The sequence below is a fragment of the Canariomyces notabilis genome (assembly GCF_033297395.1).
Source record: "Canariomyces notabilis strain CBS 508.74 unplaced genomic scaffold N656scaffold_18, whole genome shotgun sequence".
Taxonomy (NCBI): domain Eukaryota; kingdom Fungi; phylum Ascomycota; class Sordariomycetes; order Sordariales; family Chaetomiaceae; genus Canariomyces; species Canariomyces notabilis.
This window is the reverse complement of record NW_027041840.1, coordinates 422,972-449,030: the sequence shown is the minus strand read 5'-3', so window position 1 is coordinate 449,030 and position 26,059 is coordinate 422,972. Positions and strand designations below refer to the sequence as shown.

General features: G+C 55.6%; 13 protein-coding genes across 13 annotated transcripts; 4 read left to right on the top strand and 9 right to left on the bottom strand.

Annotated features, from left to right (window-relative positions):
* The first annotated feature begins 18 nt into the window (after positions 1-18).
* On the top strand, positions 19-2,462 carry N656DRAFT_201727 (stretch-activated Ca-permeable channel). Its single transcript, XM_064808868.1, has 2 exons — positions 19-1,352; positions 1,408-2,462. The coding sequence occupies exons 1-2, from the start codon at positions 116-118 to the stop codon at positions 2,085-2,087; spliced, it is 1,917 nt and encodes a 638-aa protein (XP_064668324.1). The 5' UTR covers positions 19-115; the 3' UTR covers positions 2,088-2,462.
* A 375-nt stretch (positions 2,463-2,837) lies between these two features.
* N656DRAFT_677946 (uncharacterized protein) lies at positions 2,838-3,017 on the bottom strand (the record flags this gene model as incomplete). The annotated part of the gene is made up of 1 exon (XM_064810513.1): positions 2,838-3,017. A coding segment is annotated over one exon (180 nt), but the record flags the coding sequence as incomplete, so codon positions are not given.
* A 1,402-nt stretch (positions 3,018-4,419) lies between these two features.
* Positions 4,420-5,900, bottom strand: N656DRAFT_201795 (uncharacterized protein). The gene is made up of 2 exons (XM_064808869.1): positions 5,882-5,900; positions 4,420-5,790 (listed from the first exon to the last, which is right to left on the bottom strand). Exon 2 carries the CDS (start codon positions 5,645-5,647, stop codon positions 4,439-4,441), a length of 1,209 nt encoding a protein of 402 aa, XP_064668322.1. The 5' UTR covers positions 5,648-5,790; positions 5,882-5,900; the 3' UTR covers positions 4,420-4,438.
* Positions 5,901-6,080: 180 nt separating this feature from the next.
* N656DRAFT_799871 (DUF1777-domain-containing protein) lies at positions 6,081-7,080 on the bottom strand (the record flags this gene model as incomplete). The annotated part of the gene is made up of 2 exons (XM_064817932.1): positions 6,081-6,601; positions 6,669-7,080. The coding sequence occupies 2 exons, from the start codon at positions 7,078-7,080 to the stop codon at positions 6,081-6,083; spliced, it is 933 nt and encodes a 310-aa protein (XP_064668321.1).
* Positions 7,081-7,468: 388 nt separating this feature from the next.
* N656DRAFT_781531 (uncharacterized protein) lies at positions 7,469-9,135 on the bottom strand. The gene is made up of 4 exons (XM_064815601.1): positions 9,030-9,135; positions 8,669-8,969; positions 8,442-8,598; positions 7,469-8,349 (listed from the first exon to the last, which is right to left on the bottom strand). The coding sequence occupies exons 2-4, from the start codon at positions 8,825-8,827 to the stop codon at positions 7,550-7,552; spliced, it is 1,116 nt and encodes a 371-aa protein (XP_064668320.1). The 5' UTR covers positions 8,828-8,969; positions 9,030-9,135; the 3' UTR covers positions 7,469-7,549.
* Positions 9,136-9,603: 468 nt separating this feature from the next.
* Positions 9,604-10,890, bottom strand: N656DRAFT_201409 (uncharacterized protein). Its single transcript, XM_064808867.1, has 2 exons — positions 10,383-10,890; positions 9,604-10,326 (listed from the first exon to the last, which is right to left on the bottom strand). The coding sequence occupies exons 1-2, from the start codon at positions 10,773-10,775 to the stop codon at positions 9,679-9,681; spliced, it is 1,041 nt and encodes a 346-aa protein (XP_064668319.1). The 5' UTR covers positions 10,776-10,890; the 3' UTR covers positions 9,604-9,678.
* Positions 10,891-11,495: 605 nt separating this feature from the next.
* Positions 11,496-12,560, top strand: N656DRAFT_201391 (snare-like protein). Its single transcript, XM_064808866.1, has 3 exons — positions 11,496-11,507; positions 11,573-11,686; positions 11,749-12,560. Exons 2-3 carry the CDS (start codon positions 11,653-11,655, stop codon positions 12,360-12,362), a joined length of 648 nt encoding a protein of 215 aa, XP_064668318.1. The 5' UTR covers positions 11,496-11,507; positions 11,573-11,652; the 3' UTR covers positions 12,363-12,560.
* N656DRAFT_781529 (uncharacterized protein) lies at positions 12,350-14,444 on the bottom strand. The gene is made up of 2 exons (XM_064815600.1): positions 13,731-14,444; positions 12,350-13,635 (listed from the first exon to the last, which is right to left on the bottom strand). Exons 1-2 carry the CDS (start codon positions 14,011-14,013, stop codon positions 12,758-12,760), a joined length of 1,161 nt encoding a protein of 386 aa, XP_064668317.1. The 5' UTR covers positions 14,014-14,444; the 3' UTR covers positions 12,350-12,757.
* Positions 14,445-16,139: 1,695 nt separating this feature from the next.
* On the bottom strand, positions 16,140-18,176 carry N656DRAFT_713329 (cleft lip and palate transmembrane 1; the record flags this gene model as incomplete). Its single annotated transcript, XM_064811886.1, has 2 exons — positions 16,140-18,056; positions 18,117-18,176. The coding sequence occupies 2 exons, from the start codon at positions 18,174-18,176 to the stop codon at positions 16,140-16,142; spliced, it is 1,977 nt and encodes a 658-aa protein (XP_064668316.1).
* Positions 18,177-19,261: 1,085 nt separating this feature from the next.
* Positions 19,262-20,058, top strand: N656DRAFT_713195 (uncharacterized protein; the record flags this gene model as incomplete). Its single annotated transcript, XM_064811876.1, has 2 exons — positions 19,262-19,436; positions 19,502-20,058. 2 exons carry the CDS (start codon positions 19,262-19,264, stop codon positions 20,056-20,058), a joined length of 732 nt encoding a protein of 243 aa, XP_064668315.1.
* Positions 20,059-20,312: 254 nt separating this feature from the next.
* On the bottom strand, positions 20,313-21,245 carry N656DRAFT_799864 (N-terminal nucleophile aminohydrolase; the record flags this gene model as incomplete). The annotated part of the gene is made up of 3 exons (XM_064817931.1): positions 20,313-20,954; positions 21,037-21,148; positions 21,208-21,245. 3 exons carry the CDS (start codon positions 21,243-21,245, stop codon positions 20,313-20,315), a joined length of 792 nt encoding a protein of 263 aa, XP_064668314.1.
* Positions 21,246-21,518: 273 nt separating this feature from the next.
* Positions 21,519-22,825, top strand: N656DRAFT_781524 (vacuolar protein sorting 55). Its single transcript, XM_064815599.1, has 2 exons — positions 21,519-22,214; positions 22,289-22,825. The coding sequence occupies exons 1-2, from the start codon at positions 21,959-21,961 to the stop codon at positions 22,420-22,422; spliced, it is 390 nt and encodes a 129-aa protein (XP_064668313.1). The 5' UTR covers positions 21,519-21,958; the 3' UTR covers positions 22,423-22,825.
* A 115-nt stretch (positions 22,826-22,940) lies between these two features.
* N656DRAFT_757050 (para-aminobenzoate synthase) lies at positions 22,941-26,042 on the bottom strand (the record flags this gene model as incomplete). Its single annotated transcript, XM_064813136.1, has 2 exons — positions 23,389-26,042; positions 22,941-23,310 (listed from the first exon to the last, which is right to left on the bottom strand). The coding sequence occupies exons 1-2, from the start codon at positions 25,662-25,664 to the stop codon at positions 22,941-22,943; spliced, it is 2,646 nt and encodes an 881-aa protein (XP_064668312.1). The 5' UTR covers positions 25,665-26,042.
* Positions 26,043-26,059: the final 17 nt, after the last annotated feature.

The following is a 26,059-nucleotide window of genomic DNA, read 5'->3' as shown; positions in this document are numbered from 1 at the left end:
GAGGAGGCATAGAGACGCCACAATCAGCTACCTGACCTACACACCACATTAGCCCTCCGTATCTGGGCACCCACGCATATTCTCAGCAGTTCCTCGGGGGGACCATGCTCTCGCAATGCAGCTCAGTCCTCTTCAGTCGCGACTGGCGGCATCTCTCGTCGCATCATGTTTGCTTCTGCTCCTCTACCTGGTCTTGTTCCCCCCACACTTCGCCCTGGCAGCCGAGTTGAACCAAGCATTCGCCGTCAATTTCGATGATCGCGATTTCTCGCCCAATCCGGCGACGCGCGGATTGCTCGATCCGACGTACGAGCCAGACTTCCTTCCCTTTGACAGGAGCATAATAGGTCGCGCGCCGGACGGGTTCACTTCATTGACCAACAATGAGGCCATGTCCATGAACGTGGACGAGGGCACAACACAGCGCTTTGTTTTTGCAGTGCCCGGACTCTCTGAGCGGAAAGCAGAAAGGGGCCGGTTGGACCTGAGGGATGAGCACAATGCACCTGAGAAGCGAGACGTCAGCGCTAGCGCTGGCGACGGGGAGCACGAAATTGCTCGAGGGCAGCAGAGTGCGAGCGTTGTGAGAAGACAGAGCTCTCAAACGGTATACATATCGGCAAATACCTGCGAACAGCCACAGCCGATAGACCCCTCGAAAACAACCCTTGAGCCTCCTCAGCTTACCATGTTCGTCTCGACAACCGCAGAAAACCAGGCCCCGGGCCCACTCGCCGACCCCAACTCGCAAGAGCTGGTTGTGTTCAAGGAAGGGGCTGCTATGTACAGCGTCACTACTACGGACTCTGAGGTGTACATTGGAATACACGCGGCGAATGTGTCGGAAGTATTTTCGGGTATATACAACTTCCGAGTTGCAGCTTCCATCGACAGCTTTTACTACAGTTATAACGAGCAAGACGATGCGGACCTCATATTTGTCGATAGCGACTCTCAGGGCGCACTGCTGATTACGCATGACTTGACGGACAAGGCAGATCCGCAGCTCGAGGAATCGATTAGGACCACACCGCCGTACGTGCTGTTTGCGCATAACGAGAACGACAGGACCATCAACGGTCTCAAATATTCGTACTGCGGTCTTGAGAATTACGCCCAGATTGCAGCCAGAAGGAACGGACAAGAAACGAATCTTGTCCGGACGAGCATCACCACAAGAGGCCCGGAAAAGCTCCCAAAGCAGCAGTTCTTTTTCAGCGGGCTGAACTCGAGCACAAACTATACGGGCATATTGGCCAGAGATGGCAGCCAGCTTAGCAAGAGACAATCCACGACCGGTAGCGGCGGCGAGGTTTTCAGATCTATGAGGTTCTGGACAAAATCTAGTAAGTGTCCGAGTCTCCAGGGGTTCTTCCCGCAGAGCCAGTTATTGACCATGCACACCAGGTCATGGCAACTGCGCCTTGATCACCGACCTCGACTTTTGCGACCAAGTCGCATACTCAGTGCCCAGCAACCCCAACTTTGGCAACTCGACCCAGCTTGCCCAGTTTTACGACCGTTTCGCCTCATCCATGTACGAAAACTTCAACAAGTCGCTTGCCCAAATACCGTGCGAGGCACCGCCGGAGCAGCGCTACTCCCTAGTGCGCGACTGCACCAACTGCTCGGCTGCGTACAAGGACTGGCTCTGCTCCGTCACCATCCCCCGGTGTGAGGACTTTGACAACGATGCGCCGTACCTACAGCCCCGAGCCATCGGGCAGCCGTTTCCCGACGGCACCGCGCTGGACGCAGACAGGCTGAAAGGGATGGAGAATGTCAGGAGGTTCAACTCGAGCCGGAACCCGTTGATCGATGAGGTCATCAAGCCGGGCCCGTACAAGGAGCTTCTCCCTTGCGAAGACGTCTGCTATAAGCTGGTGCAGAGCTGTCCGGCTGCGCTGGGGTTCAGTTGTCCGCAGCCCGGCGGCATTGGCTTTGAGGGGAACTATGGCAGGCATGAGGGAGGCGAACTGACGTGTAATTTCCCTGGTTCGGCGCACTTCAAATCTGCTGGCGAGAGGGCCGTTGTTCACTGGAGATGGCTGCTTGGAATTGTGCTAGTTGGTTTACTTGTGGTTTAAAGATAAGTGGGCATGTTTCAGGAGTTGCTATGGATTACACGGCGGGCTGGGTTTGGGCGTTGGCTATTTTGGGCGGGTTGAAGATGGTCAACTAGAGCGATTTGCATGATTGTACGGTACTGTTCGAAACTGATGAGGCTATGGATCATAAACGACGGTGTTTCATTCTGGATGGCATAGCTGGTTAAGCCAGGCCAAGGTCTACCTTGGAATTGCAAGGGGAGGATTGTCTGAAGAGGCTTGCTGCATGTTCCGGGTTATTGTATCAAGATATTTTAGAGGACGTGTGTCATGTAAGCCCACCGTGTCGTTTCTAGCCTCTTCCCGCTACTATCACCGTCCTTGAATAGGGTATCTCGACCGTTTGCCGACCTCCCCGACGTCCGCACCGTTCATGCCGCTGCGTCGTCGTTTCAACGGCTCAACCCTTTGCTGGATCCCTTGCTCTTCAGCGCCTCCTTGACTAGCCGGCCCTTTCGAAAATTGCCATCAGGCCACATGTTAATCATCACCACCGCCACCAGGGCCGCCCACCGCTACCCGTCTCACTTGTTCCCTCCTTGACCTTTGCTTCTTCTACGTTGGCAGCAGCAGTAGCCGCCGCCGCCTCCGCCTCCGCCGCAGCCTTCTCCTGGGCGATCTGTAACCTTTTGACCTGTGCCTCAAGCTTGATGATCTCAGCTACTCTCCAGATTGCAAGTCAGCTCCCGCGTATAAAACTTGTGAAAAGGGGTACAATACAGCCCCGGCTCACTCACCTCGCCGCTCAGCCTTGATCTCCTCGTGCTCCAGCTTGGTCCAGCCAAAGTAGACGAGCTGATAGGTGAAGACGGCTAGAAGGGCGCATTTTGCCACGGGCCGTGTGAAAGTCTTGTAGAAGTTACTCTGTGGTTGGGAAGGGGGGTTGGAAGTTAGTATGAGGCGGGATGTGGAGGGGATGTAAGGGGTATTTACTGTTGCTGAGGGCGGTTGTTGAGAGTATCTCCTGATTTGGGATTGTGATGAGCGGAATGGTGAGGAGGGTGACGCCCTGCAGAGGGCGGCTCTTAGAGGACGGGGCATGCTGTTCGATGCGATGAGATATGAATCGAGGGTTTTGTGTTCCGCGATTAGTTTATAATGGTTGATGTACTTCTGTTATCTCAAGAAGCTCGAATTGTGGACATTGCGGATGTGTGCATTGTAATCATCTAGCTCGGTGAGAGGCGAATTGGCCGAAAGCCTGGGAGCCTGGCTCACACATGAGAGTTGCAATCGATGAGAGACCGTTGAAGTTAAGGCGATGCCAAGCTCAATGATATCCAGCATGGTGGTGTCTTGCCATTGGGCCGTGGCACCCTTGTCATGGCCGAACCAGGGTCCATCACAGCTGACCCACCTTCAGCTGCACGGCCCCACGACGACACATGGCCAGAACTCCCGTCGATAGCTTGCAATCTGTCCCAATTCCCCTGGATGGGTGCCATCATATACCAGCTTCATCGCAACACACCCTCTTCTTGTACGCTCAACCTCGAAGCTTTCAGTGCAACATACTCCTTCCTCCTGTCACCGACTCCCAACACACTCGAGGCTCTTCTTTCCCTACTCTGTTGCTAGCGCCCAGCTTATAGCTGCATACATAACCTTAACGGCCCCCTGTTCTCCTAGGCGATCCTTCTACGCTTGATACATACATCTCACACAATGGTACGCTTGCCATCAAAACGTCCTCCGCCTCCTTGACAACCACTGATTCCAAGTCACGACAGGCGCAAACACCCCAACAACGACGTGCAAATCTCAAGTTCCAGAAGGAGCAGGAGGCCCGGCGCGGCAAGTCCGAGGACCAGCTCAAGAAGCGTGCTAAGGAAACGCCCAAGTCTCCCATATCTCCTATGTGGCTCGGTAAGCGGGAATGGGCTCCTCGTTTGCCCCAGAGTTGGTTGTCTAACTTGGATGACTTGCAGTACTTCTCGGCTTCGTTGTATTTGGCGGTTTGATCTTCGAGGTCATTTCCCGTATCTTCCTGCGGTGATCGAGGGCAAGACTATCCATGGATGATAGAGAGCCGGAACGGAAGACGGAACATTAGAACGCCAAAGGTCTGCCGTACGCCGTACCAGGGAGCCTACCAACCCCGACCGGTAGATGGCCGCGGACCGGACGAGCAGCTCGTGCATACTCTGCACGTGTACCACTATGCAACAACTTTGTTCTGGGGATATCGGGCTGGGATTTGCTAGCATATACCATTTTTATCATTTCGCTGAGAGGACGACAAAGTCCAGCAATAGGCGATTCCTCTGCTATGTTAAGTGTATGGTTCAATAGAGGCGGGCACCAAAGATGAAAAGTACCCATGATTTCGCTCAAGCACCGAGGCCCCGGCGCTGGCCGGGGTTTTCGAACTTCATTCGTATGCCGGCATCATATTGTTGCTCAAGTTCCTGCTCAACCCGGCCGATGTCGAACCGTTTGCGAGACTCCTTTGCTTCACCCGCGGCTGGGGCGTTCGCGCCGTGCTTCTTTCCACCCAATAGACGCATGAATTTGTCCTGCCGCTTCGCGCCGCCACCAAGTGCTTGGACATTCCACCGTTCCGAGAGGTCGGCCTGGGGAGCGCAAGGCAAAGCGGGAGTGGGCGCGACGTTGTCCGGTTCTGCTTCTGAAGCCTCCGAGCTCTTGCGCTTCTTGTGCTTTTTCTTGTCCTTCTTCTTTTTATCCTTTTTGCCATCCTTCTGTTCAGCCTTGACCTCCTCCCTGTCGTAAGCGGCGGCGTTGGCGTCGACCATTTTCACATCCCCAGTCTGGTGCTTAGCTCTGTTCTTCTTCTTTTTCTCCTTCTTGTCCTCCTTTTGCTTCCCTGTCATCTGCTCGCCATCACTCGGTTCAACCTTGTCCCCCTTGTCCTCCTTGTCGTTAGCGGCAGCGTTGGCGTCAACCATTTCCACATCACCAGTCTGGTGCTTGTGTTTGCGCTTCTTTTTCTTCTCCTTCTGGGCTTTCTCGCTTTCCTTCCCTTCCTCCCCAATTCTTTCTGTGGCCTCCTTGATCTCACCATGTCCAGCTAGTGGGCGATCTTGAGCTTCGGCCTGTTTCTTGGACTTCTTTTCTTTCTTCGCTTTGTTGTCCTGATTGGCGTTGACAGCCAGAGGGTTCTCCTCGTCATTGCCGATCTCCTCATGGCTTTCGTCTCCTTTCTTGGCTTTTCCCCCCTTCTTCTCTGACTGCTCGTCGCTCTTGGACTTGCGGTCCTTCTTGCTCTTCTTCTTCACCGGCTCGACATCTTCCTGCACATTGACACCGCCCTCGGTCTCAATGGGCGTTCCATCCTCAGTCGATACATCAACAGAGTCGCGTTTGCGCTTGCAATCACTCTTTCCCTCCTTGGATTTCCCTTTTTTAGCTTTTGCATCGTCGGATTTGGTGGTTTCGGGAGCAGTTGGTTTTGGTGGAGCCGATGATTTGACCTTTGACTGCTTCTTTTCCTCTTCGCCAATGACTTTGGTGCTGGCAGAAGAGGTTTTAAGGTCCTTCTCCTTGGACCCCTTGACCTTCTTCTTTGACTTGTCACCCATATTGTTGATTTGTTGTTGTAATGCAGTTGAGATGTTGATGATGCGTGAAAATGAAGCCGGTTGCGATTTCAGTGAGAAAGTTAAATCAATCCTTCAGCAGTCCAACCATTTATGGCGATTGGGAATGCGCAATTGTAATTGTCGGGTGGGAAGTTGTGAGCTCGGTGGCCATGAAATGAAGATGCTTGTGAAAGCTGTGATAAGTTTTGGGAAGGAAAGTTCCATGATGCTTACCTTAACCCTAACCCTCTAAGAACACAATCCTCACAAGGTTCCAAGCATAAGGGCCTGTTTCTCATATCACATAATTTCACATAAAGCTGCAAGACTCAGCCAGCCAAGCTTCCGGGAAAACTAGGTAATGAACCGGGTATCAATACTAACCATACACATCCTTCATCGAAATCCTAGGTTGCAAGTTGCGACGAGGTCCCTAGCGGGTCGGACTGAGTGGCCTGTTGAACCCACCAACGCGGTTCATGTACTGCCGGTACTGTGTCTTCTTTTCCTTCCGCGCGGCGCCAACATTGTTCCCTAGAACCTTCTTTCCCTTTGTCGTACCAAACCCTCCGAATCCCATCATGGCTGCCATATCATCCAGGCCGTCCTCCTCGACTACAACTTCGTCGTTGTCGTCTTCGTCCATGGGTTCCGCATCGAACCGCCCCCTGGATGGTTGGCGGCCATGCTGCTCTCCGTCTTCGGAATGCCGCTGCTCCTGGCTTTCTTCCCGTGTCGTTTGCTGCCATGGTTCTGGTCCGTGGCTCCCATCTCGGCTCTTCACCTTGAATGATACAGGTGGCGCTGTCGGCGTCGATGCGTTAGTGCTGGCCTTTGAGCGTGTAGGCAGCTGTGTGGGTTCGTCACTGTCCCGTTCAAAGACACGCCTTGGGCTGGCCGAGGCCCGGGGTGATTCAGTAGCGAGGCGGTCCTTGTCACGAATAGGCTTCTCGCCTGGTAATTTGTGAATGTCAGTGACTGTTGCGACCCGACGTAACGGGCCCAGGCTGGTGAGACATACCTCTCTCTAGTCGGCCCGCACTGCCCTCTCTTATACTCCTATCCCCGCGCTCCCGTAGTGGCCCGTCCTGATCTTCCTCCCGTCGGCGGTGGCCTCGATCCCTCTCTCTTTGTCTCTCCTTCCCGCCATCTCGCCTATCGTACCCCCTCTCACGGCCGGGAGAGCGTGAGCGCCGGCGATCTAACCGTCCGGCTCTGTCTCTAGAGCGTGAGCGCGAGCGTGAGCGATATCGACGGTGATCCCTTTCTCTATCCCTGTCTCTGTCCCTGCCGTGTTCACGGGCGCGGTCGTGGTGCCTGTCGTTACCGTCCCCGCGATCTCGACGCCGGTCGCGATCGCGCCGCCAGTCTCTGTCGTCGAAGGAGGGTCTGTCGCCTCCACGACGAGAGTGGCCCTCTCGTCTATCAGACATTGCCTGTTGCGAGTCAAAATGGTTGGTGAGGTTTTGGTAAGAAAGAAAGGTGGGCGAGATGGGTCCGGTTTTCGATAGCCGGTGACGTCTGAAAGGGAAGTTTCTAGGTGCGAGCGGCTAAGACAAGGCTGCTGCAGGGTTGCATTCAAGGCTTTGGGCCCCTGTAATTAGCGGGGTTAGTGTTACCACGCTAAATCTCAGGGCTTCTCGCCTTAAGGTCCCCCCCGGCCCTGATCACCTCAGCCACCCTGGTGCTAATGCTCTCACAACATCTTGATGACTCTATGAACGGGGTGGAAAGCGGATACAAGATGACGCCTTTCGTCGTTCAATGACTGTATACTGTAAGGGAAGACCCGACGGACATTCATTCTGGAAAATCTCATAACTCTCGACATTGAGATTGCACTACACCGGCTCGACCGGATACCTGCACTACACCGGATACCCTAACCCAACTATCTTCCCCTTAAATCTCATCTTCCTCCTCATCAAAATCATCCTCCCTTCCCATCTCATACAGGATCCTCCCTCCCTCCCCGCCCCCAACCTCAACCTGCGCATCAAAATAGGGCAGTACTACCCCTTCCCTATCACGCCTTTGCTTCTCCGTCAAGCCGATATTGAACGTAGTCATGCCATCCTCGTGCCCACCAGTGCCCTCCTCAGAAAGCTTATCCCCAGACTCGCCCTGAAAAGCGGGATGAACATCCCATAACATCACGCTCCAACCACCTGCCCCTCCTGCACCCTGCCGCACCCCTTTGGCAGTGACACTGGCCGTACTGGTAGGAGCGGCGAGGATGAACCTATCCACCACGGCCCTGCCGCTCCGCCGGCGCATCTCCATGTCCACCACGACATCCTTTTCAGACCACGCTTGCCCATGCCCGTGCCCGTGCCCGTGCCCATGCCCGTGGTCGCTCACCCCGCGCAGGCCGATGAGCACGCCTTCTCGGCCCTCGCGCAGGCCAAACTCGGGCTCCTGCACGCTCCGGCTCTGGGCGCGCCGCGCGGCGACGGCGTGCGAGAGGCTCGACACGCGGAAGACGGTCGTGGCTAGGTAGCTGAGCAGGGTGAGTGGGTCCGGGGTGTACTCGTTTGTGAGGATGGTGCTGTTTCTGAGAGGAGGAGTGAGGTCGGGCACATCGGTGTGGTAGACGGCTACGAGCGAGGCCGAGGGGGTGATGATGGAGGCGAAGAAGGCTTGGAGAAGGTGCGGAGTGACAGACGCCGCGGGGTTGAGCGTGTCGATTACTATTAGGTATCCTATGTAGAGCGGTGGTTAGTGGGTATTGACTGGCTGGTTTAGGCAGGGAGGTCCTTAAGGGGGAGCAGGCGAATAGGGGTTGGTTATGTACTCTGCGTAGCCGTTGTGGTGCCTTTGCTCGTGATGTGTGAAGATATTTCCGCCGCAAGACTCTTGAGAGACTTTCCCCGGGCTCTAATGAATACATCGACCTGGGAGGGCTTCTTAATTGTGACGAAAGAAACGTAGACGACCTTTGCACGTCCGATCTGTGATTGCACTGTCAGTTCGCAGGTTCGACTTGAGCCCAAGGGCTAGTATCCAAATTGCATTGCTCACCTTGGCGCTATTCATAAATTCGTTAACGAGCGGACCAGCGCTTTGCTCCAGGCTATCGAGGATAAGTGTGAGGGGGCTGGCGCTGTCTCGCAGGCTGAGCAACTTCTGGAATAGGAGCAGACTGTGAGTGCGCTGGTGAGCCTGAGCCGAGGGCGCCATCATGAAGACCGGATATGTCTAGAAATTATTTTGAATTTGCCGGATCTTATATGTATAACGACGATAAACCCGTCCCGACTCGTGAATCGGCTATGGCGTGCCTGATGCGAATTGCTCTGGGCAGGTGAGTGAGTGTGGTAATCTGTGAAAGTCTTTGCTGAGTCCCAATGCTAGCAAGATGGGTACGTTATGATTTTGGTACCTTAACTTACAGCGTGGCTAACCAGCCGAGTTGAGGACTGCTTGACTCTCAAGTCTCAACTGTGTGCACCTCTCACACGCATCAACTGAGTGCAATCAGACAACTTAGCCAAACCGTTGGTTAGATACTTTATTCTCATATTGATAGCTAGGTACTTGAGTAGGTCATCATCGCAGCGCCTGCACGCCTTTCAATCCCCACTCATCCTTTTGACCAGACCCTATCCCACTGCACAGCACTTTCAACGCTGTCTCGCAGTCCTGACTGATGAACCTTGACCGCTTATCTCCTGAAGAAAACACTGCCTCTTGAGAATCGCATGCCAGACAGAATCTCATCGAGTCGGGCGACAGTCAGAGGATGGTGTGCTCTCTCAGGGCTGCCAATGTTCCTTCCACGCACACCCTTGCTGCAGTTGTTTAACTGTGATGTTGTTTGGTTTTGTCCCCTGACAGCTTGGATAACATCATCTTGCACGTCGTTTAGCTCTGTCCCCTGACGGCTTTAGTCTTGCGGTTTGTACTGCCTTTGAGCAAATGTTTCCTCGCCCCTGACACCATACTGACTATAGTCAATACTCGCCGTACCCCCATGATCGGCTTTGAATCGCTTTCTCAGCATAGTTAAGCTTCTTCTGAATTTTCGATTCCTAGGAACCATTTTCTTCATGGCTTGGTTCCTCCCTGGTTTTAGCTGGATCCCCGTCGTTTTCCGTACCGGCGGTCAGTGCGACCTCCCCGGTGACTGGTGTCTGGTCAGGGGGAACCTTCTCATCACCGTTTTGCAACTTGCGCTCATCAACATCGGATCGTACAGGCGGTAATTGTTCCTGTGTGATGTGAATCGGTGACTGAGACTCTTGGCCCTTGTTTGCAGACACGGGCTGAGGCTGCTCAGTCGATTCTGGCACCTCCTGCTCCGATGATTGAGATGGATCACCTTGGAAGCGGTGACTCAGCTCATGACTGTCAGGCTCATCCTTCTTGGGAAGCTCAACTTCCCAATCTTCTTCAAACTGGCTCTGAAGAAAGGCCTCGAACTCGCCGCGCTTGTGCCTCTCGTGAGCGGTCCAAGCCTGGCTCAACCACTCCTCATCGTGCCGCCCGAGCTCAATGTTCTCACAATAGCGAGCGCAGTCGTGTCTGAAATTGTCATCGTTACGCATTGACTCTAAGTTTGGACGCGCAGCTTCAGTTCCCGCGTTCAGAATATGAGTCTCGTCAGGAAACTTGGCCAGAACTTCCTGTTTCTCCTGTGGAGTAAGGACTTCCCAAGCTCTGGGATGCAGCAAAATTGCCTGTTAAACAGCGTCAGAAAGTACATGCCCATGAAAGAAGGGCAGGCTGCACGCACTCTCAAGTCAGCTTGGGCAAGTGGTGATTTTGAGTCCGTATAGACAAACGGAGCTTCCCACTTCTTGTCCTTTGCAGGCTTCCTGGCGGCAGCGGGCATGCGACGCGGCTTCTTCGTGGGATGTGATTTACGACTCTTGAGGACTTTGCGCTTTTGAGTAGCCGGCTGATAGACTTCGTCCGAGAAGTCATTCGTGCTGGATTCCTCAGCTTTGCCATCTTCATCGTGTTTCGCCGCCCGTTTAGGAGCCGCCGTGGTCCGTTTGCCGGATGATTGATTGGTATGGTCACTAAGAGGGAACTCCTCCGTGGTAGGACTGGATGGGACCAAGCTCGCAACATGAATGACGTTTTCCGGAGGCGAGGAGACAGGGTGATTATTCTCATCCGCCATAGCGGCTGCACAACTTTCCCCGCTCTGGGATACCAACAGGTGCCGAGAATGGATGACTTGAGTGAGGTAACAAATTTCCACGCCCCCGAGATGCCTCGGCCAAGAGCGAGAGTGAGCATCAAAGTGATCGAAACGAAGGCTGTTTACTGTTTACCAATGCCGACGACTTGATTTGATATGTTTCTGGTCAATTCAACGAGGTATTGTATGTTGAGAACAGTCGAATAAGAATGAGCAGAGCGCAGATGCCGAGAAAGATAAATGGCCCATGGGTTCAAGTTGTTGGCGTGGTATTGGACAGAATGAGAATGGGACAAACGAAGGAGGCGCTGCCGGGAGTCCAGTTACGAGGCTGGAGTGAAGCCTTTAGCATGTTCGTACCCCTGAATATCGTATTGGCCAGCCTTGCCGGCGCCCACCTTCCAGGTTACCGGAGTAGACCCACTCAGCGCGATCGGGCAGGGTACGGGGAGTACGCTACAGGGGATGTTGCTTGTTGACGGGCTAGCGCTCCGCTGTGCAACTGACCGCGACCCTAAACAGACACCAACCAACATGCCAGGTGTTGATGCACTTCTGCAGTGATGGTGGTCTTAATTCTGCATCTACCAGACTCAGGACGAAATAACTGCAAGCTCTTGGTGCCAGTCAATACTTCCTCACCTGAACCTCTAAAAATTTGATGACGACATAGTCCCTAAAGTACTGTACTAGACTGAAAAGCCACGTTAGGTACTGGTCAACCCATCTCCTATCAAGGTATATCTGGTCCACAAATACCAACAACCCGCAAACAGCTCTACGCAGCTTGGCCCATTCGCAATTGTCAACACCAGGAAGGGCAAAAGCCGATATATCAGCTTAGAGGCCACCCAGGATGATTCGTTCAACACAGATTGCGAGGCTCGATGGTAAGAATCGAGGCGACCCCTTTTCCTTTGCTCTTTTCCATACTAACGCTCGAATCGTACAGGCCTCATGTTGTGCGCGTCAGTGGACGATTCGGACACGGAGCGGGAGCTAGGGGAAGTCAAGTCGCAAGTCAAGCTGATCCTGCGACGGCTAAGCCGCAACTCGGAGCCGCAGGCGTCGATCGAGAGCGGCGCGTACTCGCTGCACTACCTCATCTCGGCCGACATTGTCTACGTGGCCATCACGGAGCGCGCATACCCGCGCAAGCTGGCCTTCACGTACCTCTCGGACCTGGCGACCGAGTTCTCGACAACGTACCCGGCGCAACAGCTCATGAGCCCCGTGCTGCGGCCCTACGCCTTCATGGAGTTCGACACCTTCATCACGCGCACAAAGGCCACCTACAGCGACGCGCGCGCCACGCAGAACCTTGACAAGCTCAACGACGAGCTGCGCGACGTGACAAAGGTCATGACCAAGAACATTGAGGATTTGTTGTATCGGGGGGATAGCCTCGAGAGGATGGGCGAGCTGAGCAGCAGGTTGAGGGACGATAGCAAAAAGTACAGGCGGGCGGCTGTCAAGATCAACTGGGACTTGATGATGAAACAGTATGGGCCGTTTGCGGCGCTGGGGCTGATTATATTAGTATTCGTTTGGTGGAGGTTCTTTTAACTGAAGGAGAAGATGCGGGATCATGGTGGAGGCTGTTTGTTGCGCTGCATACTGCTGCTTGGTTATAACGCTCAGCATCGGAGTTTGGGGATTGGAACTGAAGCGGTATGTGTCTGTATCGTCATGTTTTCTATAGGTCTTGTTTCTGTCCCGTAATGCACATTTCAAAGAAGGCACTCTGCACAGCACAGCATGGGAAATGGTTCAAGGTTTTCAGGGGCAGCCCATTATGCTCAAGGCGAGAACTGTCGGCGCTCTCAACGGCCGTAGAATGCGATCGCATTCGGTATGTACCAGACCTGGACGTAATATTGTCCAACCCCGTCAAGTATGTACTCCCTCCTGAAATATTCGCACCCTAACTCCAAACTCCAGAACCCAAACGCCAAACGCCGCTACATAATGCTGCAATTGGAAGCCGCCGAGGGCAATGCCGACGCCAGTGCTGATATCGGCGGCACTGGCAAGGCCGTGTGATACCACTCGAGATGGGCCCGAAAGGTTTCCAAGTCCGGAAAACCCCTATCATCCTGGACATACTTCACCTCAGAGCTGTCCTCCCCCTCATCAAGATAGGTATCCTCCTCACAGTACGGACATATCAAACCCGCCTGCCACTCCCCCGGCTCGGGCGCTACATGATTCGCTATGGCCAGCGGCGCAAACACAATCGTCTTCTCTTCGCCCGTCGTCGCACTTAACCCCTTGGCCTGCCAATGGGGGTATCCCGCCGCGGCGATCGGTGTCCTCGCCGATGGCATGCTCCCTAGATCCGGCCACACGATGAACCCGCCGCAAAAGTCGCACACGAACGCGGCGTCGTGGGTCCCTCCGCCCAGCCGCTGCCACCTTCCAACCGCATTGCATACGGGTACCAATTCCTCCAGACTGTTGGACCGCCGCCGCCCGCCGGGGGTGGTTTCTCCTCTCTGGCGGGCCTCCTCGTCCTCCTCGACCTGCTGCTGCTGCTGCTGCTGCCACGGCGCCAGGTCGTCCTCCCTCTCGCGCCGGCGCCGCTGCTGCCGCTCCGCATCGTTGCGCTTCTGCTGCCGGTACACCTGGAACGAGCCCAGACAGCGGGAGCCCTCCTGCTCGGCGGCAAAGATGCGTCGCGCAGCGCGGCATTGGGCGCGGTGGAGCTCGCCGCTCAGCTCGGCCGTCTCGCGCGCCCAGGTCGGGTTGATGGGCCCGCCTTGCCGTGCCCAGTCTTTGAAGTTTTGGGAGTGGAACTCGAATTTGGTGAGGAGGTGGCGCAGCTCTTCTAGGGACTCGACTGTTTGGGTCATGAGATTGTCAGGCTTGTGTGTATAGTAATCAAGGGAAGGACGTTGAGTCCAAAGACAAACAGTGGCGCATCGCATCACTCACCCGTCCTGTCGTTCTCGTAGTAAAACTGGCCGTGCACAAGCGGCGCCATCTCCTGGAAGTCCTTCTTGGCCCCGTCCAGGGCCTGCTCGAGAACCCGGGTCTGCTCGAACTCGTCGGGCCCCCATTGGCGCTTGTCGGCAAACATGAGAATGCGCAGCGCATCCGTCAGTGCTGTTGCAATGGCTGCGAGGAGAGTACCGACTGTCTCGGAACTGCCGCCAGCCCCGCCGCTGCTGCTGCCGACACTGCCTTTCCGGCTGGCGCGGCCGGCGCCGCTGCTCATCGCTTTCCCCTTCTCCCTCTCCTATACTTCCTAGCTTGTTCCGTTTCCCGGGGTTATATGCTTCGTATTTTGAGGTTATGGTAACCCGAACCAGGGTCACGAGGGGCGATTGCTGTGTGTAACGGAGCTTGGTTGGTGCCCGTGTAAGCGACAGACGAGCAGTCGCTACGGAGTAAGTAGTCAGTGATCTAATGCGTGCACTGCAACTTCACTACGCAAGAACACCAATCCAGCCCCTAAAGATCCGCGATCATTGAGTTTCCGAGTCTGTTCTCCCAAGAGGAACTGTTGGTTTTGGCTTGGGGCTACAAAGACAGGCTGCGCATGCCGACTTCACATGGGATTACCGGACACTGGGTCCCCTTATAAGGCTCTCTTGGCAGTGGGATCTTACAGGGGGTATTGCGGGGCAGCTCCGGCGGCCTCGCGGCGCTAGTACGGGGTTGGCAAGCGCTGGGGCAAGCGGCCGAGATACCTTACAATAAGGGTAAGTATGGGATCGTGAGGAAGAGGCAAGCTTCCTTTCGGTTATATAGCCTGACTTGGGATCTGGACGGCTGCGTGTACTGTACATTGAATTCTGGGGGCAATTGATAGGGGCGCACTAGTACCCTGTTAACGGCGCACTAGTACCCCATGAGGGTTAGGGTTATCGCTGACATCCGCCCCCATCTTCCTGCGCCGACCCTGCGAACCCATCTTACTGCAGTTCAATTCAACGTACTAGAACCCATTGCAAATAGCTCAAATCGCTGAATTCGCTCAAATACACTACTTTACTAAAGGTTGCTCAATTTACAACAGTTAGCCCAACCTCCTTTTTCAGCCGCCTACCCTCCCTGCCTTGCGCCCTTATTCCAAGCCCTTGTTATGTCGCGTCCTCTAGGCCGTCCCTCATCGCTAGCGGCCCTCTTCCACTTCGTCCGCTTCGTCTATAGTATCTATACCCGCGCCTACTATAGAGCGGGCAGGATCTACACTAACCAGCAGCAGGCCCACTAGGAGGAGTCACGGACCGTCGTTCGTGATCCAGCCATATAGGTCTTTACAACAGGCGGCCGGCTAGTCGGCGAGCTCCCATTGGAAGAGGTGACGGCGAATGCTCGATTGTAGCCGTGGGGCGTGCCTCGCGGGGCGGGCGGTACGGGAGCTTGCGGCGGTAGGGGAGCCTGATGTATCCATGTGCGCGTCGCTGGCGTTGCTGGCGTGGCTCACGGTCTTCCACGACGGGCGGATCGATTACTTGAACAGGTCTGGGAAACCTTCGTCACACTCGTACTGATGGGAGTGATTGATTCCCAAGATTCGAGGCATATTGGCGATGGAAAAGGTGGTTGGATTCGAGGCGGTCGGATTCGAGGCAGTCAAATTGAACGCAGTCAAATTGAACGCAGTCAAATTGAACGCAATTGAATTGAACGCAATTGAATTGAAGTGGAAGAAATGGCCTGTAATTGCGTTTCCTGAGCTTACTTTGCGTTGATTTGAACTGTAGTAAGATGGGTTCGCAGGGGCCGGCGTAGGAAGATGGGGGCGGATGCCAGCAATAACCCTAACCCTTATGGGGTACTAGTGCGCCGTTAACAGAGTACTAGTGCGTCCCTATCAATTGCCATTCTGGGAAGGTGCTGTGCCTCCATGCTAGCCTTTCCGGGGGTCCTGTGGGATGGGGGTTTATACTTGGGTAACCACCGTCAACAACCTATCGAGAGTGTGGTACTCTGGTATGACACTAAGCCAGGTGGATATCTGAGTATTCGATGTCCTTTGCACTATCTACATATCTTGGTGTAGTACCTGGAGGTTTGGTGTGGTCCATGGTCCAATGGGGATAGACAACCCCTCTCCTTGAAGCCCCTTGTTGTGCCGCTCAGCCCTACGGGGCCGGGAACTTGCAGCATCGATCACACTCACTCGAATGGCTCAAAGTGTGGGCGCATTGCAACCCGGTCACCCAAGTGGGTGATGATCGGCTCCGCTTGACTACGAAGTAGTGTCACTGGCTCTCCTTTAGGTGCCAGGTCCTCGGAATAAGTCAATTGAGAGCGCTGGGTCCTCAGAAAAGCATCTATCTCTATTCGTAAAGAAAGAAAGCCATGCATGATCCTCTACAATTCCCCCCACCACTATTTCCTCTTCGTCGCCTTGGGTGCCGCTGCCCCGGTCGCTTTGATCGCCGCACTTCCGGCAGCCTGCTCCGCAGAGCCACTGGGCAATGCCTTCTCCGTTTTCACTTTCTCATCCTTAACCTCTTCATCCTCACCACCCTGGCCAAACTCGTTGACACGGCTGTAATCAACCTTGTAGGCCCACCGCTGGTACAGGTAGATGAAGAAGATGATGTCGTCGCGGAATGTGGCAAGGCGATGCAGGATCGGCATCTTGATGGTGAAGGCAAACAAGTCGTCGATGAAGGTGTTGAGGAACTTGTACATCATGGCCTTGGCAGGCATGTGCGCCACGCTCTTGAGGCGGTAGTTAATGTAGAGCGAGGGCACCATCATCAGGAAGCCGTATGCGTAGACGGAGCCGACCAGCGTCGTGATGATGTACGAGTACCACGATTTGTGTGTCTCGTATATGAGCGAATATATGGCGTAGGCAATCAGCAGCGGGACGCCTGCAATGTACATGTACCTGAAGGCAATTTGGTCGTACTCCTTGGTCTTTTCCTCCGTCTCACTGAGCTTGTGCTTGTCCTCAAACGATACCCGCCAGGGTATCAGGGATCCTGGTGCTGGTCGCACCCGGACGTTGACAACAGTCGTGATTTTCCAGAGTTCGATAACAATGCCGACCGCCTGGCCGCCCAGAATCATCCAGCTCGTGTTTTGGGACTGGTCAATGAGGTAGAGAAGGATGACGGTCTGCATGAAAACGTTGCCGAGGATGGTTCGCACCGATATGCCCACATTATCCTTCTTCTTGCGGTAGTGTGCAATGTCGGAGCCAAACGCCAGCGTCTCCAGAATCATATGGGCAATGCTAACAACGACGGTCACGCCCAAAAGGATCGGGTTGGTGTCGAAGAAGATCTCCTTGATCATTTCGATCTCGCTGCCGTCGCCACCACCTGGCAGTGATTGTCCAAATGCTGCCTGGTGAGCCGCTGCCTTGGCACTCGCCTCAATCGAAGCCATAGTCTTGAACTTCCAATCGGCCAGATTGTTCAGGTCGACGCGGATGGGGAGGGTCCGGACAGTATCGTTGAGGAGCGTCATGTGGGATTTGAGCTGCCAGAAAGTGTTGACAAAGAGAATGGGATAATACCACGAGTTGCGGCCGGACCCGTCGCGTGCGCCAGTTGTCTCAAGGTGAATATAGTGACGAACAGCTGGGTGGGCTTGGGCGATGGAGATGACACCCGAGTTTGGAATGAACGACAGTGACACGTTTGGGTGGTAATAGTTCGCAATGACAGGGCCAGACTGTTCTGGCTCCTCTTCAGCCGCTTCCTCGCTAGACTCGACGGAGTCACCCAGTAGGTTTCTTGTTTTACTCTCCTTCTTCTTGGGAATGTATTGGGTAAGCGGGTGAACAAAGTGGTAAGCCGAGCCCGGATCGTAGTTTGGTTGTGTAGGATCCAGGAGGGCTCCTGAAAGCCCGACATAGAAATGTCCCCAAAGCGTGCCATTGTGCTGGACAGGTGTCGGCACAGAAATGGTTCCTTCTGCTGTGCGCTTATCGGTCCAATTGCCTATCCTGAACTGTTTCTCCTCAAACACGATGGCCTCCCTGGGAAGGTCCTTCAAGGGCGTGGGGACGAACGACGGCGAGACAGTTACAATAATGTCAACTGCGCTATTGTCGGGCCAGATCGGGGCCACGAGTTGCGGCACATGGTTGTAGATAGCACCTTCGTTCAGTTTTGTAGGCCGTTCGCTGTATGGCGGTATTTGGCTCGCGGTCGCAACCTTCACGACGTTTCCGTTGGCGTCTTGGACTGTTGTGGTTTTCGACCCGGTACCCATGACTTGCTTCATGACAAATTGCATGGCCATGTACATCGCAATGCCCTGGACAACCTTCATAAAGAAGGATTGCTGGAAGCCGGTTAGCCTAACGCCAGCGAATGGCCGCGACTCGATGGGACATCAACATACTCCGCCTTGCGCCTCCTGTCGCGGAGGCTGGCCGCCTGCCGCGGCATCTGCTTCCGGCATCTTGTAATTATGGGAAGACCAAGGACAGCACGTCTGATTGCGCTCTAGAGAGGTGTTCGACGCAGTGTAGATCTGAGATGCGTCCGAAGTGTGAAGTTGAGGAATCGCCGTCGCGATGCCTGGAGTCCCTGGACAAGCAGACAATGCACCTGGTAAGTTGGTAAATGGTAACCTGGGGCAATTCCAGGGACCTGGTTCAGCTGCAAATCGGACAGCATGGCCTTGCGTGGGGTTGGTGGGGGCTTGGAGAGCGAAACAACCAATCATCCTGTCGCCCTTCCCGTTGACGCCATACCGGTATCGATTGGAGATGCCCCGCCGAGTTGACAAAACCTGACTTCGTATCCGCAGTGCAATTCGGTACTGTACCTTACACCCCGTCAACGACGGGAGGTCGAGGTCCAGCGGTTGCCATCCAATTTGTTTGTGGTACTTTGCCTGATTTTCAGTGCGCTTTCGATCAGGACATAATTGGGTGTGGGAGACATGCAGCCTTTACCTGGGCGGTCGACAATTTGACATGGTTCCATCAGGCGGGCATCCCGTGACAGATGCGTGGGACCCTGATGGAGCTGAAGGTATGACATAACAGCGGCCCAAGTCCAGGCTTCCTGGGCACAAGATAGCGGGTAGGTACGGCGCAACAGGGCACCGGCTCGAGGTACGGTGGCTCTGAGGGTGGTAACGTTAATTGTTATAAGAATGGGGATAAGCTGGCATTCCTCTTTGGCCTTTGGGTGCCAATGACCGTTTGCTTTTTTGTTCTCGGTTCCGTCCACTCACTCGGCGTCTCTGTAGCACGCCCCTCGATTCTCCTGCCGATCTGCAACTCCACCACAACTCTCTGAGTCGCCCAGCGAACCCAAAGTACCCAACCCGCGGGGCCAGACAGAAATTCCTCCCAACCAGCGACATAAATATAATATACTAGGCATTGTCTTCGTATCGTGTCCAGTGACTCACAGAAGGAGACCACCCATCGCCTTATAAACCGTCCTACTTCCCAGGATTACGATATCAGTCTCACTCAACACCGCCCACCCGATCGATACAAGTATCCACCGCTCCGCTTACCGGAACACAGCATGGAATCCGGTGGCGCTTCGTTCCCTGCCTCTCGCACCTCAACGCCCGCAAGCGCGGCGTCGAAGAGGACCAAGATCTGCGTCTACTGCGGTTCTTCGGCGGGCAATGATCCGGCCCATGTAGAAGCTGCCCGCGCGCTTGCCCGGGCCATGGCAGCCAACAACATCGCCCTTGGTGAGTCTCCCTCCTGCCAAACAGATACGTAAGCGGAGATGTCTAACCTTTTTTCCCTGGGATAGTCTACGGAGGAGGCACAGTCGGGCTTATGGGTGAAGTTGCAAAGACGCTTGTCTCCCTGTCAGGGCCGGACTCGGTGCATGGCATCATTCCCGAGGCATTGGTGCGCTACGAGCGCGACCCGACATACACATCGAAGCAGTTAAATGGCGAGAACGGCAAGCATCTGGCAGTCCCCGAAGAGAAGGTATTCGGGCGGACGACCATCGTCCAGGACATGCACACGCGCAAGCGCATGATGGCTCAGGAGGTCCTGGAAGGCGGTCCCGGCAGCGGCTTCATCGCGCTGAGCGGCGGGTACGGCACCCTCGAGGAGCTCTTCGAGACGGCGACGTGGAACCAGTTGGGCATCCACAGCAAGGGGGTCGTTGTGCTCAACATCAATGGGTTTTACGACGGTATCCTGGATTGGATTCGCAGGAGTGTGGAGGAGGGGTTTATTCATGGCGAGAACAGGAAGATCCTGGTCGAGGCCAAGTCGGCCGAGGAGGCCATCCAGGCGTTGAGGGATTACAAAGTTTCCGACGCTGTATTTAAGTTGTCATGGAACAATCAGTAAAGTAGATAGCACCTTGGCTTTGACCATTTGGCGTTACAGAGGGTCAATCTAGACAAGAGCCAACAAAGGCATCGAGAATTTGAACGCACCAGCACTCAGACTGGTAGGCCTAGGCTAGAAGAAGGTCATCTCACGGCGAGCAGGAGGCGAAGGCCGCATAGTCTTCCCTCGATCGCTGGGTGTGATGTACAAACGCGCATGCTGGACATGGCGTTGGGGTTAAAATCGTGTCACCGGTCCTCGTCTTTAGCGTCCTATGAGTCCACCTCCATGCCTTCGCCCTCGCCGGCGCCACCCTCCTTATCGTCCGCCACGCTCTCTATCCACGCCGTCACCTCCTGGCCGTCGAACACCCGGAAGGGCTCCACCTTGGTGGTGCCGTCATCGGCCTTGACGGCGCCCACGACGCCGACGCTCGTGTTGTCGACCGTCAGCTCGCGGTCCTGGACCAGGCTCTCCTTGAGGGCGCGCAGGCCGTGGCGGATCAGCTCCTCGCGGCTGCAGCCCCGGAAGGCGTCTATGTTCTTTTCTAGGTAGGTCCGGGCCATCTGGCTGCGCGCGCCAATGGCAAAGGCCACCATCTCCTCGGTCATGCCGCTCGGCTGGAACTCGAACAGGTGCGGGCCCTGGTCGTCGACGCCCGCCACCAGCAGGCCCACGCCGTACGGCCGCTTGCCGTAGTGCTGCGTGTTGATCTGCGCCTTGGACCCAATCATCTCGACCAGCGTCCGCACGGGCATGTTGCGTCCGTACGTCAGCCGGTGGCCGAGGCACTGCTGCTTCATGAAGTTGGAGAGCACGCGCGCGTCCGACGTGAGGCCCGCAATGGCGATGCCGACGTGCTCGTCGATGGGGAAGAGCTTCTTTTGGTAGGATGAGAGTTCTTCGGCGTTGCGCTGAGGGGTGGAGCGGGGAGTAGGAGGTTAGTTAGTTGTGATCCCAAGCTCGGCTGGAAAGCGATGAGGCGGGTTCGCGAACCTTGATTGCTACCAACACGGCGTGTGTCTTGCTTGCAATTCCTACCACGACCGAGCCCTGCTTGACTGCTTCTGCCGCGTATTCGACCTGGAATATCCGCCCTTGCGGCGAACTGCGAAGCGTAACGTTAGCCTAGGGTTGGCACGGCGGGCTCCTCCGGCTGCAGCTTACAATGTCACCGAGTCGTTGTCGTAGTTGTTTCTGAACATGGTGGGAAGTGCTGCAGTCTGGCTTTAAGGGGTGGCCCGCAGTACAGTAACGGCTTCGATCGGGCGGAATTCGTCGTTCTTCGAAAAGTGTAGGTTGTTTTGGGAGGCGTTGGGAGTTGAGGTTTGGAAGCTTAGGTAGTTCCGCAGACAGTGCCAGGCAGCTCCTAGCTTCGTCGTCGCCCAGGCAAGGCGGCAGACGGCGTGTAAGTTATGGTAATTTACAGCTCGTTACAATCCTTTCCTACCTGAGTGAGTACAGTATGTTCCCGATACCGCAGAACCCCGCTTAAGAGCTCAGCTACCAAAGTAAAAAGTAGCTTGTTCAGCGGCCTCAGCCAGGGTCGCCAAGGCTGACGACGTAGCTAACGTTGCCCAGCTTCAGATCGTCACGCAACTCCAACCCCAAACCCAGCGTCATCGGAACCCGGAAGCGCCAACCCAAGGACCGACAGAAGGTCTGAAGAGTAGCCACGCCGACGCCGCACTCACCGAATTCTCATCGTCGAAAATTTCACCAGACCGGCGCTGTCTTCCCTTTCCGTCTTTACCCTCTCCGATTGATACCCGCTCCAGCCGCAGCCTCACGAGCACCAACTCTCTCCGACGCCCATTATCTCCCGCAGCTACCCACGACGGGCGCAACAACCGACGCCAACGGAAAGGAGCACCAAGACCGGGACTAATAATACGCTACGAAGAAGAAGAAGCCCAAAATGCCAACAGCAGGTCTAAAAACAATCATCGCCCTCTCCTTTGTCCTGGCCGTCGGCTTCCTCCTCGTCATCCTCTCGTGCGCGCTCTGGCACGCCTACTATCCACTGCTCGTCGTGGCGACCTACGTGCTCGCGCCCGTGCCCAACTGGATATGCAGCCACTGCGCGAACCCGGATGACTTTGTCGAGAGCTCGGGCGCGGCTGTGCTGGATCTGGGGCGGTTCTGTACTGGGTTCTTGGTGGTGATGGGTATTGGTATGGCGTTTCCCCCTCTCCTAGCGATTTGTGTTTGAAGTGGAGAGATCATGAACTGACTTGGTTCCTTTCAGCGTTACCCGTGTTGCTCGCGCACTCAAACATCATCTCGATCCCCGCCATGGTCATGTCTGTCATTGGAGGGCTGCTGATTTATGGGACCATTATCAGCTTCTCTATGTTCTTCCAGGAGGAGCAGGAGTTTTAGGAGAGGAATGGAATACCATAAGCGGTTGATCTGGCGGCGAAGCTTAGGTCACGGAGCATGGGTCGGGAAGGGCAATGGGAGAAGTTGCTCGTAGTTGCTTTCTCTGTTTTGGGTGTACAACATGGCGGTTCCTTAATGCGCATGATGGGTGGCGAGCGGGTGAATGGGCGAACGGCGGACTGGATTAGGCTTTTGACAAGAGATTATCAGGGACAGAGGCTGGGTTTGGGGAGGCATAACACTGGGACCATGGCGCATATACTCGTGTATCCCAGAAGTATACCCCCTAACTCCCTATCTGATTTGTATGGTGTATCTGTACAATGCGTTAAAGCGCTGCCATGAAAATGCCCCGTTGAGCCAAATTTCACATGTAGCCTCCGTTTTGACGCCCAGTCATATAAGAAAACAACCGGCAGACACGTTGAGTATCCGTTTTCCAAAAGTCCGTCTACCCATCCATGCCCATGACCTTGATGATAAACTCCGGTCAAATGTCAAGTCAAATAGCCCGTCCATCATGCCTCGCCAAAAACCCGCAGCGGTCCGGCAAGCTTCGTAAACATCTCCTCCCGTTCACCGTCAGGGGTACTCAGAATAGTGACGGCCCCACCAGCGCCAATCCGCCACACCTCGAGTTTCTCCTCTCCCTCCTCTCCCTGCACAGCAACTTGTTCATCATCCCAGCGAAACAGACTGCGAATGGTGACGCTCCAATCGCCCCGGCCGGTGGCACACATGTAGCCCACCACGCCTGAGTACAGCGAGCGTTCCTTGAAGCCCTCCACCTGCCTCAGAATCTCACAGCTCCTCTTCTTCGGGGCACCAGTCATGCTACCAGGCGGGAGACTGGCAGCGAGGACATCCAAGCCGGTATACGCGGTCCTTCTCCCACCATTTCCAACCACCGCTTTCCCCTCATGATTCGCCACCCCCTGTCCCTCTCCCGGCTTTGCTACCACGCACGGCAGCTGGCCCTCGACAACGGTAACCATCTGAAAGACACTCTGATACTCCTCAACCTTGAGCAGGTGCGGGACCGAAACATTGCCGGGGCCACAAACACCGTGGAGGTCGTGGCGGACGAGGTCGACAATCATGAGGTTCTCGGCCTCCTCCTTGGGCACGTGCAGGATGCGCTCGGCCTGCGCGAGCGTCGCGACGGAATCCGACTTGCGCACCGTCCCCTTCATCGGCCGCATCGAGCAGCGCCAGCGCCCAGTAGTGGACCTGTCGTACGCGAGGAAGCGCTCCGGCGACGCGCTCACCAGCGTAGCGCCCCCCAGGCGGAGGTACGAGGCGAAGGGTGCTGGTTGGCGGGTGCGTAGTCTTTTGAAGAGGGACCATGAGGAGGATGAGGGGGGGATGGAGGTGGAAGAAGGGGAAGAGGAGGATGATTGTCGCCGTTGCTGCTGCTGCTGCTTGCTGCGCGGGGGTTGTGGGAGAGATGATGAATCGTTCGTCAGGGGTTGGTCGCTCAGGGGGCGGGTGATGGTGGTTTGGTCGGTCAAGCAGAGCTCGTAGGACTCGCCTGCTGCGATGTACTCTTGGCAGAGCTTGACTTTGCTCTCGTATTCCTTAGTCAGGGGCGTCTGGATTGCGATACTCCTGGATGGACGTCGCGTCTTGGTATGCTGGAACTGCTGTGTCTCCTTCCGAAAGTCGGAGGAAGCTCGGCGTCCAGAAACTTGCAGAGATAACAGCTTGTTTGCCGTCTTCTCTAGCCAGGTGTCCGACTCAGAACTGTTGGAGCGGAGATGCTGAACGTGGACCACGCCAAGCAGGTGATCGACCACGATGCTTTTGGTGATCCATGCCAGACAGATGTCGGGCCTATGGTGCAGACGTGGATGGTTCAGGGCCACGCCGATATCGCTCAGGCCTTGTTCATAGGTGATATATCCCATGAAGCCACCAACGAATGGTGTCGCTGATGGCTCTGGCACCTCAAGGCGACGTGCCTCGTGGAACCCAGCAATCAGGGCCCAGACACCGCCATAGCGCGCCAGTGGGACCTGCTGCGATAGGTTCACAGGCAGGCCCCCGAGGCGCCCGGCCTTGACCGTGGCATAACTGTCGCCCGTGTGGTACTCGATGCGCAACGCCTCCGCCAGCCCCGTAGCCACGATACTATACCGCCCACGCACGTCAGGCCTCGACGTTGCGGGTGCCGCGTTGGCCGAATCGAGCACGATGCGCTCCGCGGCCTCGGGCTCGACAGCTTCGACGATATCCGGCACCTGAACGCCCCGCGGCAACTGCACAGTCACAGAATGCAGCACCGGATCCGCCTCCAACACGTCCCACCACTGTTTCTCCTTAGACGCCGCCTCGGCCCATCGCGAAAGCAAGCTCGGCCTAGTCGCCGCCCTGGCCAGCCCTTCCCCCTCCAGCACCGGCGTCCGCCCACGCTCCCGGTTCCACCTCTGCGCCTCCCGAAACCAGTTCACAATGACCTTGTTGCCCTCGGCCTCGGTGCAGACCGACTCCGGGTGATACTGCACGCCCCAGAAGGGCTTGGTCCTGTGCTTGACAGCCATAAGGATCCTCTCCTTGTTGTTGGCACCGTCGCGCTCCTCCTCGACCCACGCCAGCGGCAGCAGATCCGGACACCGCCCAAAGGGCCGCCACCTCGCCTCCTGCCAGGCCTCGTCGGACATAACCTCGCCCTGCCCGACGTCGCCGCACAGGCTGTGGTAAAGCGTCGCCTTGAAGCGGCCGACCCCGTAAAAAATGTTTCCCATACCCCCTTCCCCCTCCCCCTCCTCATGGTTTCCCTGCTGGTGAATGATCTCGCGCACCATGCCATGCATGCCGCGGCGCAGCCTGCCGATGCCGCCGCCGCACGCGGCCACCAGGCTCTGAAACCCCAGACACACGCCGAGCACGGGCACGAGGTCGTCCTCGGCGAGGGACCAAACGAGCTTCATGACGCCGACGTCGGCATCGTTGAGCGGCGAACCCGGGCCCGGCCCGCACACCAGGGCGTCGTAGCGGCGCAGTTCGGCGCAGAAGCGGGCATGAAGGGAGTCTTCAACTTCATTTCTCGGTGGCGGTGATGGGGACGGGGATGATGAAGGTGAGGTTGAGGTTGAGGTTGAGGTGAAATGTCCCAATAAAAGGGGGGAGTCAATTGGCAGCACAGAGACGTCGGCGTCGAGAAGGGTTGTGAGCAAAGAGGTGATGTTGTTTGAAAAGGAGTCATAGGCGTCGAGGAAGAGGATGCGCGGGCGGCGTGTCATGTTTCTTCATTCCCCCCTTGTTGTTGCTGGTTCCCCGTCCTTATCCCCTGGCTGTTTCCGAGTGTAATGGATAGAAAACAGAAGTGTAAGATGGAATTCTCTCACTAACAGCACTTTCCAGCTTGTTTTCGGGTGGGACTTATATAAACTAGAAGGGGCTGAAATGTTGAAAGTGATCACGATCCATTTGTAAATGAGCGTCAAGGCACCCTAAGCGATGTTGCTTGACACCAATGGCAAGAACGAGAGCAAGTGGCGAATATATCTCGAGTCTAGATCTGAGTTGGAAAGTCAAATCTGACAAAGGTCTAACCTTAACGTTAGGCTAGTTGAGATGGCTTTGAAGTTTCTGCGTGCCTACAACCCCAACCCTCTTCCACAGTATTCGGACGAGC

Bases quoted from the DNA above. Each gene is read 5' to 3' on its own strand.
- N656DRAFT_781524 (XM_064815599.1), top strand. From the start codon at position 21,959: ATGCCAACAGCAGGTCTAAAAACAATCATCGCCCTCTCCTTTGTCCTG. The intron at 22,215-22,288 runs GTATGGCGTTTC...GGTTCCTTTCAG, and splicing joins CTTGGTGGTGATGGGTATTG to CGTTACCCGTGTTGCTCGCG.
- N656DRAFT_781529 (XM_064815600.1), bottom strand. From the start codon at position 14,013: ATGAGCAGCGGCGCCGGCCGCGCCAGCCGGAAAGGCAGTGTCGGCAGC. The intron at 13,636-13,730 runs GTGAGTGATGCG...TGACCCAAACAG, and splicing joins CTACGAGAACGACAGGACGG to TCGAGTCCCTAGAAGAGCTG.
- N656DRAFT_781531 (XM_064815601.1), bottom strand. From the start codon at position 8,827: ATGGCGCCCTCGGCTCAGGCTCACCAGCGCACTCACAGTCTGCTCCTA. The intron at 8,599-8,668 runs GTGAGCAATGCA...GTGCAATCACAG, and splicing joins AATTTATGAATAGCGCCAAG to ATCGGACGTGCAAAGGTCGT. The intron at 8,350-8,441 runs GTACATAACCAA...CGCTCTACATAG, and splicing joins CACCACAACGGCTACGCAGA to GATACCTAATAGTAATCGAC.
- N656DRAFT_201795 (XM_064808869.1), bottom strand. From the start codon at position 5,647: ATGGGTGACAAGTCAAAGAAGAAGGTCAAGGGGTCCAAGGAGAAGGAC.
- N656DRAFT_201409 (XM_064808867.1), bottom strand. From the start codon at position 10,775: ATGGCGGATGAGAATAATCACCCTGTCTCCTCGCCTCCGGAAAACGTC. The intron at 10,327-10,382 runs GTGCGTGCAGCC...GCTGTTTAACAG, and splicing joins TTGCCCAAGCTGACTTGAGA to GCAATTTTGCTGCATCCCAG.
- N656DRAFT_201391 (XM_064808866.1), top strand. From the start codon at position 11,653: ATGATTCGTTCAACACAGATTGCGAGGCTCGATG. The intron at 11,687-11,748 runs GTAAGAATCGAG...CGAATCGTACAG, and splicing joins ACAGATTGCGAGGCTCGATG to GCCTCATGTTGTGCGCGTCA.
- N656DRAFT_201727 (XM_064808868.1), top strand. From the start codon at position 116: ATGCAGCTCAGTCCTCTTCAGTCGCGACTGGCGGCATCTCTCGTCGCA. The intron at 1,353-1,407 runs GTCCGAGTCTCC...CATGCACACCAG, and splicing joins CTGGACAAAATCTAGTAAGT to GTCATGGCAACTGCGCCTTG.